This window comes from Gouania willdenowi, chromosome 11 (assembly GCF_900634775.1).
Source record: "Gouania willdenowi chromosome 11, fGouWil2.1, whole genome shotgun sequence".
NCBI lineage: Eukaryota > Metazoa > Chordata > Actinopteri > Blenniiformes > Gobiesocidae > Gouania > Gouania willdenowi.
Genome location: NC_041054.1, coordinates 8,420,476 through 8,439,535, shown reverse-complemented (window position 1 = coordinate 8,439,535; position 19,060 = coordinate 8,420,476). Strand labels below are relative to the sequence as shown.

Genomic DNA, 19,060 nt, shown 5'->3' with positions numbered 1-19,060 from the left:
TGCTTGTTTGTGACGCAAAGTGGTCCCAAAATGTCACATGATCTTGATCTCAGCCAATAGCAAAAATAAATTGTAATAGCTGGGTTTCAACCCATAGAGGGCAGTCTCTCTGATATTTTACAACAAAATGATGCCAAATTGAAATACTTTAGCTAAAATGTTGAGATCTGGATCATTTATCAGCACGACTTCAAACCCAAATACATTTGTATTCAGCAGAAAAAGTGGTTTTGGTGTTTAGTTACTCTTTAAACTGGAGCAGAAGAAACAATAATCATTGTGTAAATTATCATCTAAGTCAGTTGTAGATATTTTTCAAATGACTACTCCTCCGTTAATGCTCGTTGAATCGGGCTGTAATTTGACATAGATATTCTATGTTCGGATGTTAAGAGCCTCTCGGAGACCTTTTTTCACTCGGTGGAACTGAGTCATTTGACTGAATTCTCGGGATCGTGGTACGTGCTATTCGGCGCAGACGTTCCGCGGGCCCGGCAGTAGTTCATCCAAACTTGTTAAAACTGAAATTAGATCATTGTTGACTTTCAGTTTGTTGCCAATATAAAACCTGAATAGTCACAATATAGTTGACCAAAATAATTATAAACTCCAGTAATGTTTTTGTCTCTGTCTTAGGTTATTTAATAATTTGTCTCTGAAAGACAAAAGTTATCAGAAATCAATGCATTACCTTTAAGATATTGTTTAGGAACTTTAGAACTGCAGTGTTTAAGTGTTTAATTAGCCTTAAAAAAAATGAAATTTGCTAATTTTTTCTTTTAATATTTGCAGGTTAAAGTTAAAGCTAAAGCTAAAACAAAAGTTATCTGCTTGTTTTTACTGTTTTATGGTCCAGAGCAGTTTAGAGAGAAAGAGAGATGCAACAACTCCGTTAACGCCAGTGGACCGTTCCCCCCCCATATCAACACGGTTTTTAACCAAATGAATGTTGGCCTTTTCAACTTCAATAAATCAGCTAAGCTAGCTGTTTACAGAAGTCTTTAAAACAAATTTACAGTAGGAAAAAAAACTGTTTATGGAACTACATAAACATTAATTGTATATACACATACATATGACGGTGTACTGTATAAAGATTGTAAATCAATGCAGTTATTGACGAAAAAATACCAAAAACCCCAGTTATGTCACTCAGAATTAATAGATTCGCGAATAACTTCCGGGAACTATTTGAGTCTACATGAATCACGTGACGGCCAAGCATTTTGAACTTCCGTTGTCGCAACTCTCTCCAGTCTAAATGGTCTACTCCGTACTCTTGTGGCCTGTTAAATCGAGGGACGGAGATTGGCCAATCACAATCCACTGTGTTCCGTATTTTGTCCAATAACCAGCCAGCTTGTATCGCTGTGACAGAAATCAACAAGAAGTTTCCAAAATGGGGCTGGAAAGTACGATGGTCTGGTAAGTCTGTAGATATGTTTGCTGTGACGCATGTGTAAAGGACTTGTTAAAACTTTTTTTTACAAAATAAACTCTAACATTTAACAAGAATATATAGGAAATATCCCCGTTGACCGGTTCGTTAATAAACCTTTATCGTTAGCCGGCTAGCGTTGAGTTGGCTGGTGCTACAGTTCAAATGGTAACCATTTTACCTGATGACTTCCCTTTTCACTACGTGTAATAACAATTAACGATTAAGAAGGAAATTGAAAAAGGGTGTGGGTTTAGTTTGATATTTCACACTTTCCCTCACAGTGAGACATTTTTTATAGCATTAGCTTGATTTGGTCACCAGTTAACATGATCCCCAGTTCAACTGGTAAACCCACCGAGTCATGTAAGCTACAGTTAGCTTCTATATTAGAAATGCTATACTGGTGCTGTTCATAGATTTATCTTTCGACTGGGGTTGCTGGTTCGTTGTAAGTAACCCGAAACGTTATGATAGATGAAACCATAAGTGAACTGTTTATACTTATCTGGGCTTTTCTCTGATGATGTTTTATCCAAATTGAAACTATATTTTATGGCTTTTGTTTGGTTGTTGTTTCATTGTTCAGCCTACAATTCTGAAAGCCAATGGAAAAGTATTGGTGCTCTTGTATAAATCTTAACATAAGTGAAAATAATTTCATTTATTTATTTATTTCACGATTATTTCTGTAATTGTAAATAATCTGCTGCTGAAAAGGATATGAACTTGAAGTGATCCTCCTGGCTGAACATGTGTCTGCTGATGCCTTTTATGAAAGACCTTAAATCTTCATCGCTTGCAAAAACAAAATAGCATGATGCTGACTGTGCTAAATTGCATTTTGCTTATTATGCTAACTGAATCCATAAGGTCCTGAATATGTCTGCTGCTCTTTTAATTCTTCCAAAATGAAACCACCTTCACCACAACTCCTGTGAAGCTTCAAGCACATTAATGGAATGACAGTGTTATTGTATTTGGCAATTGAAAATTGCTTTGTAATCGTAGGAGCTATTTTTCTACTGCAACTCCTTTGTCCTAAAACTCCTCCTAGGCTATTAATGCAGCACTAATGACATGTCATCTCATAGGGGCAATGTCAATTTTTTGCAGCCAAAATGTCAAGGTCGTGTCAAAAAAACGAAATTTATGAATATGTATCGTACAAGTTCAATGCTTACATTTATGAAAAGCTCATCTCAAGTGGAGTATTTTATTCAATTATACTAAAGCTGTAGAACCTACCAGTAAAAAGATAGGTAGGGGTCAAATTTAATGACGTCACACACACAAAAAAAGAGATTTTCCATATAACTTGGCAACAAATTGAGATACAGCGCTCATACTGGTACCATTGAACAAATTTTCCTTTCAATGTGTGACCTACCAGTAAAAATATTGTAGGGGTCAAAGTTCATGACGTCGCAAAAAAAAAAAGAAATAAATGAAAACTATTTTTTTTTCTCTATAACTTGGCCACAAATTGAGATACAGTGCTCAGACTGGTACCATTGAACAACATTTCCTTTCAATGTGTGACCTTGACCTTTGCTCAAGGTCATATTTAAGGTCAATGACAATAATGATTGGATGAATTATCTATTTATTCACAGTTATTTAGCTTTTTCATGGCTATCAGATTCAGATCCCAATCATGAATACAGTTTGTACCCTAGTATCTATCTTCTCAACCCTTTAATGTAGATTTAAATTTTTTTCCGGGATTAATACAAATCTTTTATGGGCAAAAATATTAAAAATAAATTATCAATTGACTGTTATTAGATTTTTGAAAATTGATTTAATTTTTTTAAAATCTAGAATATACACTGCCTTAAGCACCTTTACAATTTAAATCAGTGGGTTTTTTTTTTTTTTTTTGTTTTTGGTAGTTGTAGTGACTAATATTCAGTTTATGGTTGGGCAGAAGCATTCACTTTTCTCTTTTGCTGTTCGCTGAGACCTGGGAGCTGTGTTTTAAACAGGCTATTGAAAGAGTTTGATTATTATTTATTCCTAACCTCATTTTTTAGGTCTTATTTTTATTCCCTTTATAATTAGTTTTCCTATAGCACTTGATCATCACAGAAAAGTGGATGCATTAAAATGCCTCATCTATAACTGACTTTTTTTAATTCAATTTGAACTGCCATGCACTGTGACCATGTTAATCTATCTCTCCCCTTTCAGTGTGGACAATAGTGAATACATGAGGAATGGAGACTTCCTTCCAACAAGACTACAAGCACAGCAAGATGCTGTCAACATTGTGTGTCACTCAAAAACACGCAGCAACCCGGAAAACAACGTCGGCCTCATTACTATGGCAAAGTACGTGTATCTGACCTCTTGTTATTTTTTTTGTTTATGTAAAAGTGTAATGTGTGTGATTGATTGTTTTCATGCAGTAATTGTGAGGTCCTGACCACACTGACACCAGACACGGGTCGCATCCTGTCCAAACTCCATGCAGTCCAGCCCAAAGGAAAGATCACATTCGGCACAGGCATCAGAGTGGCTCATGTGAGTAATCTTCTGTTTAACACAAAACCCTTTACAATATATATATATATATATATTTTGTGGCTGCATTATTCAAACCACAATGTGTTTTTATGCAGCTTGCTCTGAAACACAGACAAGGGAAAAACCACAAGATTAGGATCATTGCTTTTGTTGGCAGTCCTGTAGAGGAAAGTGAGAAGGATGTGAGTTTTCTTGTATAATTTTATGTCTTTTTTATGGTTGTGTGTACTTCAAATACCTATTCATGAGCTTTTTTACTTCCTACTATCTCGTTACAGCTTGTCAAAATGGCAAAGCGCTTGAAAAAAGAGAAAGTGAATGTGGATATCATCAACTTTGGAGAAGAAGTGAGCAATTAGTTTTTGATGTTGAATTTAGATTACAACATCTTTAGCGTTAGCATTACGACCGTGTTCTGTCTCTTGCTGTGTACATAGGAATTGAACACAGAAAAGCTGACAGCATTCATAAACACTTTAAATGGGAAAGAAGGAACCGGCTCCCACCTGGTCACGGTCCCTCCAGGACCCAGCCTGGCTGACGCTCTCCTTTCGTCTCCCATTCTGGCCGGAGAAGGAGGCTCCATGATGGGACTTGGTGCCAGTGACTTTGAGTTTGGTGTTGATCCCAGTGCTGATCCAGAGCTGGCCTTGGTACGCAGTACATGGGCGTTTAAAAACAAAACATTTAAAAGTGTTTTTTTTTTTTTTTTTTTAATGTGTATATTTTCTTTTCCTTCCATCTGTGTTGTTTACGTCACACTAAACACTGTTAAGCATTTAAAACTCAAAGTTGGAATTACAAATTGATCAATTTTTTATTTTTTTGAAGAATGATAGATTGAACAATTTAAAGGATAACTAAACCTCAAGGTTTTGGCTGATATGCGTTTAGGCTGGAAATTTAAAAAAATGCCTTGATTAAGGGCGGGGCTCCTGGAGTAGTTAAGACACACCCAGTCACTCTCTAACACAGTGATTTCCAACCTTTTTTTTGATATCACAAATTTAAGGTGACCCCAGATAAAAATAAAAATAAATCATTTTTTGATCATGTTTGATACAGTGTTACGAGCAGCATTATATGTATTTTTTTTTTTAACTAGATTTATATTTGAGGAAGTGAAAGTATAGAATACGATTGTTTGAGATTGTGGTGTTTTAATTTGAAAAAATATAATTAAAATTTTATAGTTGAAAAAGTGAAATTATAAAATACTGTTGTTTAATATTGTTTGAGGTGTTTTAATTTTAAAAAGATAATAATTTTTAAAAATTCAAAAATGTAATTTTAATCATTTAATTAATGATTTAATTTTTATATTGTATTTTAGTTTTTACTACATTTATATTTGAGGAAGTGAAATTATAGAATACTGCTGTTTGAAATTGTTTGTGGTGTTTTAATTTCAAAAAGAATAATTTCCAAAACTACAATTTTCATTTTTATAATTCCTTAATTAACAACTTAATTTCTATACTGTATTTTCTTTAACTAGATTTATATTTGAGGACGTGAAAGTATAGAATACTTTATACTGTTTTTTTCATTGTTTTCCATTTGTTTTAAGCAGAAAAAGTGTTTAGTTGCTTAAGTTTTTATACATGTCTTGGTTGTTTCAGGCCTTGCGCGTGTCGATGGAGGAGCAGCGACAGCGGCAGGAGGAAGAAGCTCGCAGAGTTACCGCTGCCTCTGCAGTTGAGGCTGGCGTCACCACACCTGGTGCAGACGGTCGGTGTAGGAATGACAGCAGGAGGTTCGGACTAGGACTGTCATGTGTGATATTAAAGGGTTGGTTTGGGGGGGTTTCTAATATTTTTCAGAGTCAGAGGAGGCCTTACTGAAGATGACGGTGTCTCAGCCAAAGAGTGCGACAGCTGTGCTTCCTGATTTCAGCAGCATGACGGAGGAGGAGCAGATCGCCTACGCTATGCAGATGTCTTTAACTGGAGGCGGTGGGCTACATTTTACTGTTTCTGAACTTATGCTGCAATCCAAAATGTGTGAATAAACTTGTTTTCCTCCATGTTTCATGGATGTGTAATGGATTGTTTTTGTACTTTGTGTACAGAGTATGGTGAAATGGATGCAGATGCCGCGATGGACACTGCTGACTCAGCAAAGGTAAGTCATCTATTAACCTGTTATTCGAAATGCCCCAATTATGCTGTTTTTTTTTTTTTTTATTAACAGTACAAAGGGAATTACCCAAATAATAAACATGCTCTATTACCAAAAATGATTGCAAACATGAAATATTTCTAACACAATGTTAAGGTCACCCCAAGATTTTCTTAAGGGTATTTTCCAACTCACCTGAATCCCAAAAGAGAAGATTCATTCATACAAAGTTAGGTAATATAGAAATGATCCAGACTACACATAAATATATAATAATACCAAAGTTGAAAATGTGTAGATGTGGAAAATAAATGAACAAGAAGTTTTTTTTTTTATTTTTAATTGAAGGTTGTGATTCTTATTTATTGGATAAGATCCTTTTTTTTTTTTTTTTTTTTTTTTGGTTTCGAGTGTGTATTACCTTATCAGACACATTTACCTGAAAAACTTTTATTTACAAAAATGACTCCATTAAATTTCAGGCTTATTTTCCAATGGCTTAGGTCAGAGCAACTTTTATGACAATGGGGGCCGCAAAAATATGATCGCCTGATCCGAGGGCCAAATTATCGACATCATTTAGAATAATGACCAAACTGAGCAAGAATAATACAAGAAACAAGTATGGGTTTTTGTGGACATTTTGCTTCGTGTCTCAAAATATTTTCGTATTTTGTGTGTTTTTAGTCATTTTGTATATTTTGGTTGTCACTTTGTGTAGTTTAGTGTGTTATTGGAGTCATTTCGTGTAGTTTTGTTGCCATTTTGTGTGTTTTTCGAGTCACATGCGTGTCTTTAGTCCCTTTGTGTCTTTGTCATTTTGTGTGTTTTTGGAGGAATCTTCTGTGTTTTTGTTTATTTTATTTATTTATTTTTAGTCATTTTTTACATTTTTGTTTTGTATTTTTTTTCAAAGTCATCTTATGAGTTTTCAGTTGGCATCTTGTGTCCTTTACTGTCATTTTGTGTGTTTTGGGATTTGTTTTGTGCATTGACTTTGGGGGGCCGCACAAAGTTAGATCAAGGGCCACATGAGGCCCCCGGGCTGCCAGTTGCCCATGTCTGGCTTAGGTTTTTCTAGAGCTATTAAAAAAGTAAGGCATTTTGTGCTAATTTTGTACATGTGTTTGGTTCTTGTTACTTCCTCGATGATTGTATCCTTCTTAATTTATTTTTTTAAAGGAGGAAGATGATTACGATGTGATGCAAGACCCAGATTTCCTCCAGAGTGTCCTGGAGAACCTTCCCGGTGTGGATCCAAACAACGAGGCCATCCGCAGTGCCATGGGCTCCCTGGCCTCCCAAACAGGAAGCAAGGCAGACGGCAAAAAAGACGAAGAGAAAAAGAAATGAGTCGCACAATAAGAAGATGCAACATTTGTAGATGAAAGAAGGATTTCTTACATACACAAGCTGTGATGTTTTGCATGACAGCGTTCAGTCATTCACTGTCATCCTCAAAGATACTCAAATATAAAAATGAATGGATAGAATATGGTGCATGAGTCTGGATTTAAAATGTGGCCCATAATCTAAGAAATCAGAAACAAGTGACCCTCTTTCCTCAAATAATAATCATTGTACCTTAAAAGGAATTTGACACAACAAGCTTTTTAAGCTGAAGCCAGCCACACTCAGCAGTGTCTTTGTGGTGTTTTACAATAAAGCTTACATATAAACCTACTTTTTTCTGTGCATTTATTACACAGTGTGTGTTTGTGTAGTGAACATTGATGTGGTGATTGTACGTGTCGCTCAACATTTCCAGTGCGTTCCCAGGACGCTTGGGTCACGTGACCGGAAGCGGAGCATTTTCAGCTGAAAACGAGCTAGGATAGTCGGGAATCGCACATCCAGGTAAACAAACAAAAAAAAAACGGTAATTTATTTCAGGAAATGCATCGTCCCTGTGGCGCTTTGACTTGCCATGTTTGACTGTATAACCACTCGGCTCTGAATGCTGTCTACTCTGCGCCCAATGGTCTTGCTCCGGTTGATATTTTAACGGCCAGCTAGGCTAGTTAGCTTCAATGACCCTCTGCTCCGGAGCGCCGCGACCAGTTAGCCCCGACAGAGAACCTCAGCGGCACCCAAAAAAAACCCCGGTCTCTGCATGCAGGAGCTTCAGCTTGTGTGAACCGTGTCACGCCCAGCTGCTTTTGTCAACCTCCATCAGACATAGTACAGATATCACGTCCTGTTCACTGGGCTGTTGGCGGCGTTTGGCTGCAGGGTCGCCGTGACTAGCGGTAGACTGTAGCAGGCTAATGGAGAGCTAGTAGTGCAGGATCCTGACAGCGAGAAGCTACTGTTTCTCTTCTGCTGCAGCATGTTTCACACTGAGGCGTTTCAAGCTCCGCAAAATCTCTACCTTCGCCATGTGGGTTATTGTGACATTTACAGTGACATTCTTTGAAATCATGCTGGTGAATTCAAATGTGTAAATCACGGCTAAAACTTGCTTTTTAGACAGATGTGTTCCAGATGTTTTCATGAATCAGACATAAGGGTATTGCCCATAAAAGCTCCCTGAGGTCTATGTGAGGCTGCATAGCAGAAAAAAAACAGATTTTTGAAAAGTGTTGCAATTTACGATTACATACTTTAGAAAAAAATTATATAGCATATAGTACTGCGTTTCAAAAACTCATTTGGTTTTTTGAACCAGGGTTTCTCAAATGGGGGTACGTTTACCCCTAGGGGTACGCGATGGCACGACAGGCGGTACTTGAGAGAGTGGAAAATTAACAAATGAAAGCATTAAAATATATGGGATTTTATAATGATTATTTTCATTTTAGAATGATCATCATAATAATGATGATGAAATGATCTTAATTAGAACATGAACTGAAAGTGCAAAGGTTAGACTTGGTCCAACACCAGGCGGGAGTGACTGGAAATGATAAAAATTATAAAATGAATGTATTCAGAATACACTAAATACGGTTTCATTCCACTTATTTACAAAATTATATTCTTTAAAATATGTGTTATTACTCGTTCATTGCATCATTATGCTCTATAGTGGTTTTTTTCATTGTATTCTGAGCAAAATGTTGTAGTCAGACAAAGGAGGTACATGGATTCATGAATAAGAGAGAGGGGGTACCGTTGGTCTAAACAATCAGTCTTTTACACTGTATTTTTTTTTTTTTTTTTAAATACCTATGTCTTGTTTTTTTATGGAGGTTAATTTGTTTGTTTATTGAAAGAAAAAGTTGCTTCAATCAAAAAAAGTATTGTCAACCAAAAAATACTTTTCCAAATTTAAAGGCACTCTTTTTCTCTACTGCGTATGACTGAGAGTGAGATTTTAATCACATTATTGTTGATTTAATGTTTTTACTGCTGATTTGAAATGTTCTTATTGATTTTTAAACTCTTAAATGTTTTCTGTTGCATTTTTTAATCATGCAAAGCACATTGAATTGCCTTGTGTATGAAATGTGCTATTTTTTCCACAGGAGTCAATCCCGGTATGGGGGACATGAAGACCCCAGATTTCGATGACCTGTTGGCAGCTTTCGATATTCCTGACATAGACGCCAAAGAGGCCATCCAGTCTGCCCCAGATGAGCCCGAGGGTCCACACGGGGCCGCCGGCGCTCCTCTGGGAAAGCCCGACAGTGTAGTGGGCGTCGGTTCATCTTTGAGACCACCGAGTCCCTCGGATTCACAGGGTGACACCTCGATTGTGAGCGTGATTGTGAAGAATAAAGTCCGCCTCGAAAGCATAGATGGACGAGAGGGCGATGCAGATCAGGACCCTATTGATGTGATTGCAGGGGTAGATGTGGGTCCCAGGCTGGGAGCCTGTGCTCCTGGCATGGCTGATTCTGAAGCTCTTAATCACAACGGCTTTGGGGTTTCTGGTGTCTCCACGCAGCCTCAGTCCAACGGTGGCCCGTCACCGTGGTCCATGAGCGCCTCCAAAGTGTCTTCAGAAGCATCCGGTGCTAGCACAGCCAAGTCCCACAAGCAAGGAGGGAACATCTTCAACAGACTGAAGCCGCTCGTGGCACAGGGTTCTGGGGATCCGGTGGGTCGAGCCAGAAAGATGCAGCTCCTCCAGCAGCAGCAGCAGCACCAGCAGCAGCAGGACACGGACCAGGAGCGAGCAGACGAGGTCAAAGCATCCTTACCTTCATCCTCAGCTCTCTCTGCTGGTTCTGCTCTGGCTCCTGGTGTCCCCGTAGGATTAGGTTCCTCTTTTTTTCCACCGTCCAAGCTTCCAGTGCCTCCCTCAGCACCTTCATCTCTCCCGCTGCACTCATCCCAGCCGTTTAATGGGGCTCCCAAAGGCAGTCCTGCAGAGTTTCAGCACCATCAGATGGAGGAGGATGACTCCGATCCAGACTTGGGAAGTCCACTGGTGATCCACGAGAATCCAGAGTCTCCACCGAGCTCTCAGATGAGCCGACGTTACAAGTCTGACTCAACACAGCCAACACCTTCAAGTGGATCTCAAGCCAAATCTGCAGACACACTTTCAGGAGCTTCTCTGACTTCATCCATTCCGCAGTCAAGCTCTACAGATGCTCCACAGGTGGAGGACCGACATCCAGAGCACGTCATAGAGGAGAGAGACTCACCCGAAAGTCCTGAACCGGAATTGCCGAAATCTACTGCTCAAGTTGCTGCCAAGCGGTGCTCCAGCCCCGCAGTGGCCTCCACCCCACCTCCCCCTGACCTGCGAGAGCCCAAAGAAGAGGAGGAGGAGATGGAGGTGGGGAATGGGCTTGATAAAGCAGTGGATGGCAAAGCTGACAAAGGAGAGAACGTGAGAACTATGGAGGAAAATATGGAGGTCGTGGAAGGAAAGTCTAAGCCTCCACCGTCTGAGGGCGGAGATACAGGTACTGCTCCACCTGCTGCCTCTAAAGCTCCATCAAGACCACTCAAAGTCAGAATAAAGACTATCAAGACCTCAACGGGGGGAATCACCAGAACTGTCACAAGAGTTGCACCGAAAGGAGGTGCTGCGGGGAAGGGTCAGGACGCTAAAGCCGACCCCGGGGAGAGGAAGGTGTTGGGAAACAAGGCCCAGAAACTCGAGGCGTCCCAAAAACTAAGTGCTCTCAACGCTCTGCCAGTTTCCACTCTTGCAGCCAGCAGCGTGATGCTCGCGGCCGCCACCAAGGTCCAGAACAAAATGGCTGCGTCTGACAAGGCCAAAGTTTCTGCCACTGCCGTCAGCATCACAAAATCCGCAGCCCTGCCTGCGACGCCGGGCATGGCTTCTTCCCCAAAGTTCTCCGTCGCTGCTGGAGGGATCAGTGTTCGTACCACCACTAATAAAACCGCTAACGGCGGCAGCGGCACCATCGTCACCAGCAGCCTCCAGGCCAACAAGCCCGCTTCTATTGTCAACAGCACGGGAGCGGTCATTTCCAGGAGTCAGTCCAGCCTGGTGGAAGCCTTCAACAAAATCCTCAACAGCAAAAACCTGCTGCCGAGCTACAAACCCGACCTGTCGGCTCCCCCGCCACCCGAGTGGGGTCTCCCGCTCCCCGCCACAGGGTACCGCTGCCTAGAGTGCGGTGACGCCTTTGCGTTGGAGCGCAGCTTGGCGCGACACTACGACCGGCGGTCGCTGCGCATCGAGGTGACGTGTAACCATTGTGCCAAGAGGCTGGCCTTCTTCAACAAGTGCAGCCTGCTGCTGCATGCCAGGGAGCACAAGGAACGAGGGCTGGTCATGCAGTGCTCACATCTGGTCATGAGGCCCGTCACCGTGGAGCAGATGATTGGGCAGCAGGACATCACACCAATAGGAGGTCAGTATGTTTTTCAATTATGATTACAGTCACCAGCATTTTTAGTTTTTTGCGTATACCTCTCAATTAAAAAATTTTAAAATTTAAAATGTGAGAAAGCTTGATATGAAGCATATTTTAATAATTGTTAATTAAATATGTGTAGAACTGTACATAGAACTGTAATGTGGTTCCCCAGTTTTGCGTTAAATTTTAACTGACAATTCTTATAGAAGGCAGTTGCAATTACAAAGTGAATTATCTAAACTCAATTACAATTCAATTTTTATGTTGCCTGCCTAGGGACAACAGATGGAAATTAGTTGTTTTTTTTGCTATAATCTGTTATTGTTACACTGTATTACAGATGTTCATGAATATGCACTGTCCCTATCAAATAAATAAATAAATAAAATAATTACGATTACGACAGCAAAAGATTTTTTACATTACGATTATAATTATGCTATAATTGAAATTCATTATCAATTACATGATTACAATTATAATTGACCCCAACCCTAATGTTTTTGTACTTTAATCTTTAAAATTCATTGTTGCGCTTTCTGTATATTAGAATAATTACTTTGTCTTTGTTGAGCTTTTTTTTAAATTAGGTTTTGATATTTAAGCATTTATTAACATTTTATTTTACATTGTTATTCACCCTAATGATGCTTTCACCAGGGTGGGGTTCAATTACATTTTTCAATTACATGTACATCTTTCATTATCCACAGTTCAATTCATTTTTTCACAATTATTATTTTTCCTCTGAAAGTCAATTACAATTACATTCTTAGTTACTGTGCCTTTATTAATGAACCCTATAAAGCTTAACCTTCCTTTTGTGTTAGCTTTCTGTTACCATCTCTTGTGTTTTGACCCATGTCTTTAAAGAAAAATATATATAAAGTTACCGCTTTATTCTCGAAATATTATGACTTTATTCTCGTAGTAATCAGATTTTTTATTTTTTTTCATGTGGTCCTAATGCGCCGTCATACAAACATTGTTTAAAGGAATCTCGTGAAATAAAAGCAAAGGAAATTGTAATATCAAAAACCTTTATTCCACTCCCACAGAATGAAAAATGAAATGAATCTTTCATTTCTGTCCTGTTTGTCTCCACTCTCCTCCACCTTGGGCCGAGCAGGCCTCATCACCTCTTCATCCTCCTCTCCTCCAGTGTCCTCTCCCAGCACAATGCCCTCCACCCCGGCTAGCTCCAGCACGCTTAAAGACGCTTCCTCTCCATTGGCCGCTCAGCCCCGACCTGTCCGGCGCGCCCCTCAGGGCCCGCACGCGCTCATGCCTTTGCCATGTAAGAAGGCCGAGACCCCGCAGTACAACAACTTCAAATGCCCCGAGTGTCAGACGCAGTTTGCCAGCAAGGCGGAGCTGGTCACCCACTTTCAGCAGATCCGAGCTGCTCCCAACTCAGTGAGTCCAGGGGAGGAGCAGACAGTATGTGTCATGCTGCTGGATTCTGTCCTCATCAGTCACTGCTTGATTCTGATGGTTTTTCCTTCACTTTTCCGTTTCTCCTCCTCTTCCTACTCCAGATGTGCATGCAGTGCTCGCCTCCCATGATGCTTCCTAACTCCTGTGCCGTTTCAGCCCACCAGAGGTTTCACAAACACAAAGCGCCACACGTCTGCCCGGAGTGTGGAGGTATAGCACGACAGGCCAGTTTCCAGACTCACCTGGAAGAGGCCTGTCTGCACTTTGCTCGTCGTATTGGCTACAGGTGAGAGGACGACACGTAAGGTCATGTGACACAATATCTAAAAACACAGTCTGCTCTTCTTTTCATTCATGCGTGCTTTATTTTTACATTACTCATTCCTAGACAGCACAAAGGGCCTGAGCAGGATACCTCACCTTCAGTAACACAAAAATTCTGTGTTTTCACATACATTTCTTTCAAAAGTCAGTTTTTTTTAGAAATACTTAAGTTTTTAACTCTTGTGAGGGAACAAAATAAGTATTAATGATAATATAAAAGAACACCATGATTAAATGAAAATATATGTCAAAATAAATGTAATTTAAAACCATGTGTAAGCTACAATTAAACAGTAGATATAAGTTGAACTGACATGGATTGTTCTAACTACTCCTTTTTAACTATTTATAATATGTCATATAAAGATGTATGAGAGCAGCATTATTGTCACCCAATTTTCAATCGTTTACTGAATTTGAGCAGGTTAATTGATTAAGTTTTGATCAACTTAATTCAAATTAACCTAATTTAGATGTTCCTGATGACATCATTCCAGGTCGTAATGATTAGACAGAAACAAATGGACACAAGGATGCATCAGTTATGTCATCACTATTGGCCAGAATGTTTTAGATTGTTACGTCACAATTTCACTCTCATTTTGTCAATTTAAATTTTTTTAATTCCGTTTTCATCGGTCATTTCCACAATTCCGTTAACGTGGTAATCATAGGGCCCTAGTCATGGTCTGAGGAAATCTAAAACTCCTGCAAATATTGTAACTAAGAGGCAACATAGGAAGAGTTCTTGTTGGGTGAAACACTAAATGACAGTTTTATTTTCTAACAATTCTCAACTATGACTCAGCATTGATTGGAGTGAAGCACAGGATTCATCTTGATATAGAATAAAGAGTTCTGATGTGTCACACTTTGCTGTGTTAAGGTGCTCGAGCTGTCAGGTCGTGTTTGGAGGTCTGAACTCCATTAAGTCCCACATACAAACCGCTCACTGCGAGGTCTTCCACAAGTGCCCCAGCTGCCCAATGGCCTTCAAGTCCTCTCCCAGTGCCCAGAGCCACATCAGCACCCAGCACCCTGCACTCACCGGAGGACAGGCCAAGTACGCTCTCTGCCTTCACCACCAACCACAGCCAACCAGAGGAAACCTCTAATATGATTCTGTCGTTTCTTTCTCTTGCAGAATGATCTACAAGTGTGTGATGTGTGACACGGTTTTTACCCAAAAACCTTTGCTGTACATGCACTTTGACACTCATTTAGCCAAGCAGAAAGTGCACGTGTTCAAGTGCCCGGACTGCACTAAGCTCTACGCACAGAAAGGCTCCATGATGGAACACATTAAGGTTTGTTTGTGCAGCGCCTTCAGGAAAACAGGTGCAGATGTTGCACAGATGTGAACTCTTGCCTTTCTGTGTTGCCCGTTCATTGTGTCTCTGGATGAATGTGGCGTCATCAAAGGCATACAGCAGCAGCTCTTGGATCGGCCTTAGTGAGAGTGCCATTCAGTGACCTCATTCTAAGTTCAATACCAAGAACAGTTTCCTCACAGTGAAAATGTGGACTTCACATCACAGTAGTGACACAAACCTCTCATGCTTCACTGTTGTTGTTCTCACAGACGTCTCACCGAGGTCCTTCAGCCAAACAGGAAGCTCCGCCCGATGCCTCCAACACATCCTCCACACCAGCCAACACCTCCGCTCCCTCTGGGATCAAGTCAAAGTCCTCTGGGAAACCAGACAACTCTGACGGAGAGGACTGGGGCCGGGAACAGGAGGAGGATGAAGAGGATGAAGATGATGACGACGACGATGCAGATGAAGACTATGAGGCACCAGGAGGTGGTCAGGGCAGTGATTCTCCCACTCCACCAACTGAATGGACCTGCCCTCAGTGTCAGAACACGTTCACTGACAACGATGACTACCAGAACCACGTGAAGACGGAGCACGGCAAGGTGGGACACGGCCAGAGATCTACTAGAAACCACGCTCAATAGCCTGAAAAGCTAATGGCTTCTTGTCTTTTTGTCTTGTTTTGTTGTCCATTGTCCGATTCTTCAGTTCCCGTGTCGCATTTGTGGAGGAACGTTTAGCACATCGTCCAGCTTGAGACGTCACGAGCGAGTCATTCACGAGGGCAACAAACGAGTCTTCCACTGCAAGTGAGTTTTAATGTTTTCATTGCGTATGTTTTCGCCTTAGCTAAAGCTAACGGAGGTCTGTGAATGAGTCAGAAAACTCATCATTGAAGGATAAATAATATAAATCTATTCAATCACTAACTTGATCTTTACGCACTTTTTGCAGATACTGCACAGAAGGCAAACGTACCTTTGGCAGTCGCTTCCTCATGGACAAACACATCCGACTCCATCACAGGACACCAGACGGACAGGTGAATAATGCATCAACATCTGCTAACGTTAGGCTAATGCTAACATTAGACTAATGCTAGCGTTAGGTTAATGTTAGGCTAATGCTATTGCTAAGCTAATGCTAACATTAGGCTAATGCTGTTGCTAAGCTAATGCTAACGTTAGGCTAATGCTAGCGTTAGGTTAATGTTAGGTTAATGCTAACGCTAGGTTATGCTAAAGCTAGACTAATGCTAATGCTAGGTTAATGCTAATGCTAGGCTAATGCTAATGCTAACGTTAGGTTAATGTTAATGTTAGGCTAATGTTAAGCTAATGCAGTGCTATGCTGTCCAGCACCTGCATCCTCACTTGCATTTTCTTCAGGAAATGCCCATATTCTTGCTGTAATTATATTTGTAATTGGAAAAAATGTCAGTCACCATAATCGTAATAGAACATGGATAGTTGAAGACATCATTGTATTTGAAAAATGACCCCAACCCTGCGCTAGGGCCATTATTGGGAACTGTTGCTGTGTTTTAGATGAGAAGCTAACCCTGCTGACTGTGTTCACAGGGCCCCCCCATGACCAGGAAGCGTGCAGCTACAGGTGGAGAAGGACCCAGCAGCTCCTCAGAGCAGGACGGAGAATCAGGACCTCCTGCTGTTAGATCAACAGAGGAGGAGGAACCCTCCACAGAGGTGGGCGTCGGCCCTGCTAAGAGAACCCGGGGGTCCGCCACCACCACGTCACTGACGCCCGAGCAAGAGGAGGAGGACAGCGTGTTCCGCTGCGTCCCCTGCGGCTTCTCCACTGAGGACGGAGCAGAGTTCCAGCGCCACATCCCCCAGCACCGAGGAGACACCGCCTCCTTCCAGTGCCTGCAGTGCGGCGTCTGCTTCGCCTCGGCCGGCTCGCTCGGCAGGCACCGCTTCATTACCCACCGAGTGCGGGACACCCAGAGCGAGGCGGACCGCGGTGCCGCCCGCGCTCACGGTTCTCCGCACGGCTCCCCCTCCTCCTCCCCGCAGACGCAGGGCGAGGACGGGGAGGAGAACCTGGGATGCAGGGTGTGCGGGCGACGATTCGACAAGGCTTCGGACCTCAACACTCACCTCAGGACCCACGGCATGGCCTTCCTCACAGCACACAAGACGGACAAGCCGCAGTAGAGATAGGGGGCGGAGCCAAGGAGAAAACTGTAGAAAATGAATGTTTATTTAAACGAGCTGCTCATGTGTAGCTTTTTAACCTCCACTAAAGACTGTGTACGCACTTCCTCTGTGTGATTGTATCTGCATGTTTGGTTATGTAGCCGGACCACGTTTCTGTATCATCTCCTGCCCTCACTCTGCACTGACTGCACCCACCTGCCTCAACATGTGACATAGGTGTAACCACACACACACACACACAACAAACACACATTAAGGCTGCGCACTGTTTCAGCTCAAAATAAAATCCCAATCTTTTACCTTGAAAACAAATGTCCGTATTGGAGATAAAGTGCAACTGCAAAGCTTGAACAAAGAATGTTGAATCCCCTGTGGGTTTGATAAAATAACAACCTGCCCAACCTAAAATGGATTCATCAGAAGTTTTTAAAAAGAGAAACTTGCATTAGAAAAAAAACCTCACATTTAGCGAAGAGGTTGTAGCGGGGGTCTATCACTTTAAACGTGTTTAAAACTTGTTTTTTTAACTGTTTGTAAAGGGAGAGAGACGTGATTACACATGATTAAATGTGAAAATCGATTTTCCAATTTTGACTTTTTAAAAATCCCCCTCAATAAATAATCTGATTTGAATTTCATATTGATTACTCGTGCAGCCTTACCACACACGAAAACACACACTATACCGTCTCTGACAATTTGTACTTCTGTTTATCGCCTCTAACAACCTAAAACTAACCTTAAACTGAACACGGATCATGAAGTCTGGACCACCTGACTAATTTTCAACCCTGCCGTTTATTTATAAAACACAACCGCTGTTGGTAATTGTGCAAAAATCCATAGCCTCAATTCTTGCCAGACTTTGTGCAATTTACCGACAAAAGGAAACACAAGGCGTAACCTTTGAAGACAAAGGGACGCAGTTACCGGAGGTGTGTGTGTAGTGTGAATAATGTGTGACCTTGTTAATCGTTAAACTAGAAGAAGAAGAAAAGAGAGGTGAGAGGTAGTGTTTGTGTCCGGCCATGTAAATAGTTACACTAAAAGAAAGCGTCCCAGTTTTAGTAACTTGCTATGAAAATGTGAATACGTAAAGTATTTGTACTCGTACTGTTTCCCCCCTTTTTTCCCCCCAAAGTTTAAGAGAAGAAAACATATCCCTCTTGAGATTTAGCTCCATGTTGTAATTAATAATCCGAGGGAGGTCGTGTTGTCCTGATGTGTATGAAAACAAATGTTTATCTCTGAGACAGTTGTTTTCTTAATCTGCTGACTCACACTTGTTTCTTTTGTATTATGTCTTGAAAAACAGCCTTCACACGACGGAGGCAGATGAGTGGACTCTTTTTTCAGTTTCTATCTTTTATATGTCATATCATATTTATATAGCTCTATAGTGGAAACTTCACGTCATTTCATTTTTCCATGGTTGTGGTCTGCTTGCTGAAATGCCATTCACTTTTGTGCTGTTTGGAAATAAATGTGGAAAACAAGACTGAGTCCAGCATTGTATCAGATTCGTTTTTATCTGCATGAGAAAATATTAAATACTCCATAGAAGGGGTTTGCCCGAATCCTCCAGCTTTATGTTGTACTTAAAAGTTTTAGAAACAATGCCAATTTATAAAACTATCCCTCACAACATTACACAGATATTTAAAAAGTACAATTAAAATAATTCAGTTAAAGCTTTAAACAAAGAAAACATTAAATTAAATCACCTGTTTTAAATTAGGATGTTATGTAGTTTTTAGTGACCTGCTATAGACTTGCTTCCATTTTAGGGTGTTTGTCATGTTTTCACAAGTTTTTAGAGACTATATACCTGTATATAGTTTTCAATAAAAAAAAAAGTCATATTTTTATGCCTATTATCTGCATTTTATGAAAACCCTTCCCCCCCCCACCGAAAAAAAAAGTAAA

The 19,060-nt window shown here is 40.8% G+C and overlaps 2 protein-coding genes and 1 non-coding gene across 4 annotated transcripts; all 3 read left to right on the top strand.

The window, feature by feature from the left end:
* The first annotated feature begins 1,269 nt into the window (after positions 1-1,269).
* psmd4a (proteasome 26S subunit ubiquitin receptor, non-ATPase 4a) lies at positions 1,270-7,771 on the top strand. Its single transcript, XM_028461040.1, has 10 exons — positions 1,270-1,425; positions 3,632-3,772; positions 3,850-3,964; positions 4,063-4,149; positions 4,246-4,314; positions 4,405-4,620; positions 5,590-5,698; positions 5,791-5,922; positions 6,039-6,091; positions 7,271-7,771. Exons 1-10 carry the CDS (start codon positions 1,400-1,402, stop codon positions 7,439-7,441), a joined length of 1,119 nt encoding a protein of 372 aa, XP_028316841.1. The 5' UTR covers positions 1,270-1,399; the 3' UTR covers positions 7,442-7,771.
* Positions 7,772-7,829: 58 nt separating this feature from the next.
* znf687b (zinc finger protein 687b) lies at positions 7,830-18,642 on the top strand. 2 transcript variants are annotated; one of them, XM_028460796.1, is made up of 10 exons: positions 7,830-7,945; positions 9,556-11,868; positions 13,037-13,290; positions 13,413-13,597; positions 14,522-14,698; positions 14,780-14,942; positions 15,218-15,556; positions 15,663-15,763; positions 15,909-15,996; positions 16,535-18,642. In XM_028460796.1, exons 2-10 carry the CDS (start codon positions 9,570-9,572, stop codon positions 17,129-17,131), a joined length of 4,203 nt encoding a protein of 1,400 aa, XP_028316597.1. In that variant the 5' UTR covers positions 7,830-7,945; positions 9,556-9,569; the 3' UTR covers positions 17,132-18,642. The 2 variants fall into 2 exon arrangements, with proteins under 2 accessions (XP_028316597.1, XP_028316596.1); XM_028460795.1 differs by having other exon boundaries at positions 13,004-13,290.
* Positions 15,002-15,139, top strand: LOC114472713 (small nucleolar RNA SNORA13). Its single transcript, XR_003675186.1, has one exon. It is a non-coding gene; the product is annotated as a small nucleolar RNA SNORA13 (small nucleolar RNA).
* Positions 18,643-19,060: the final 418 nt, after the last annotated feature.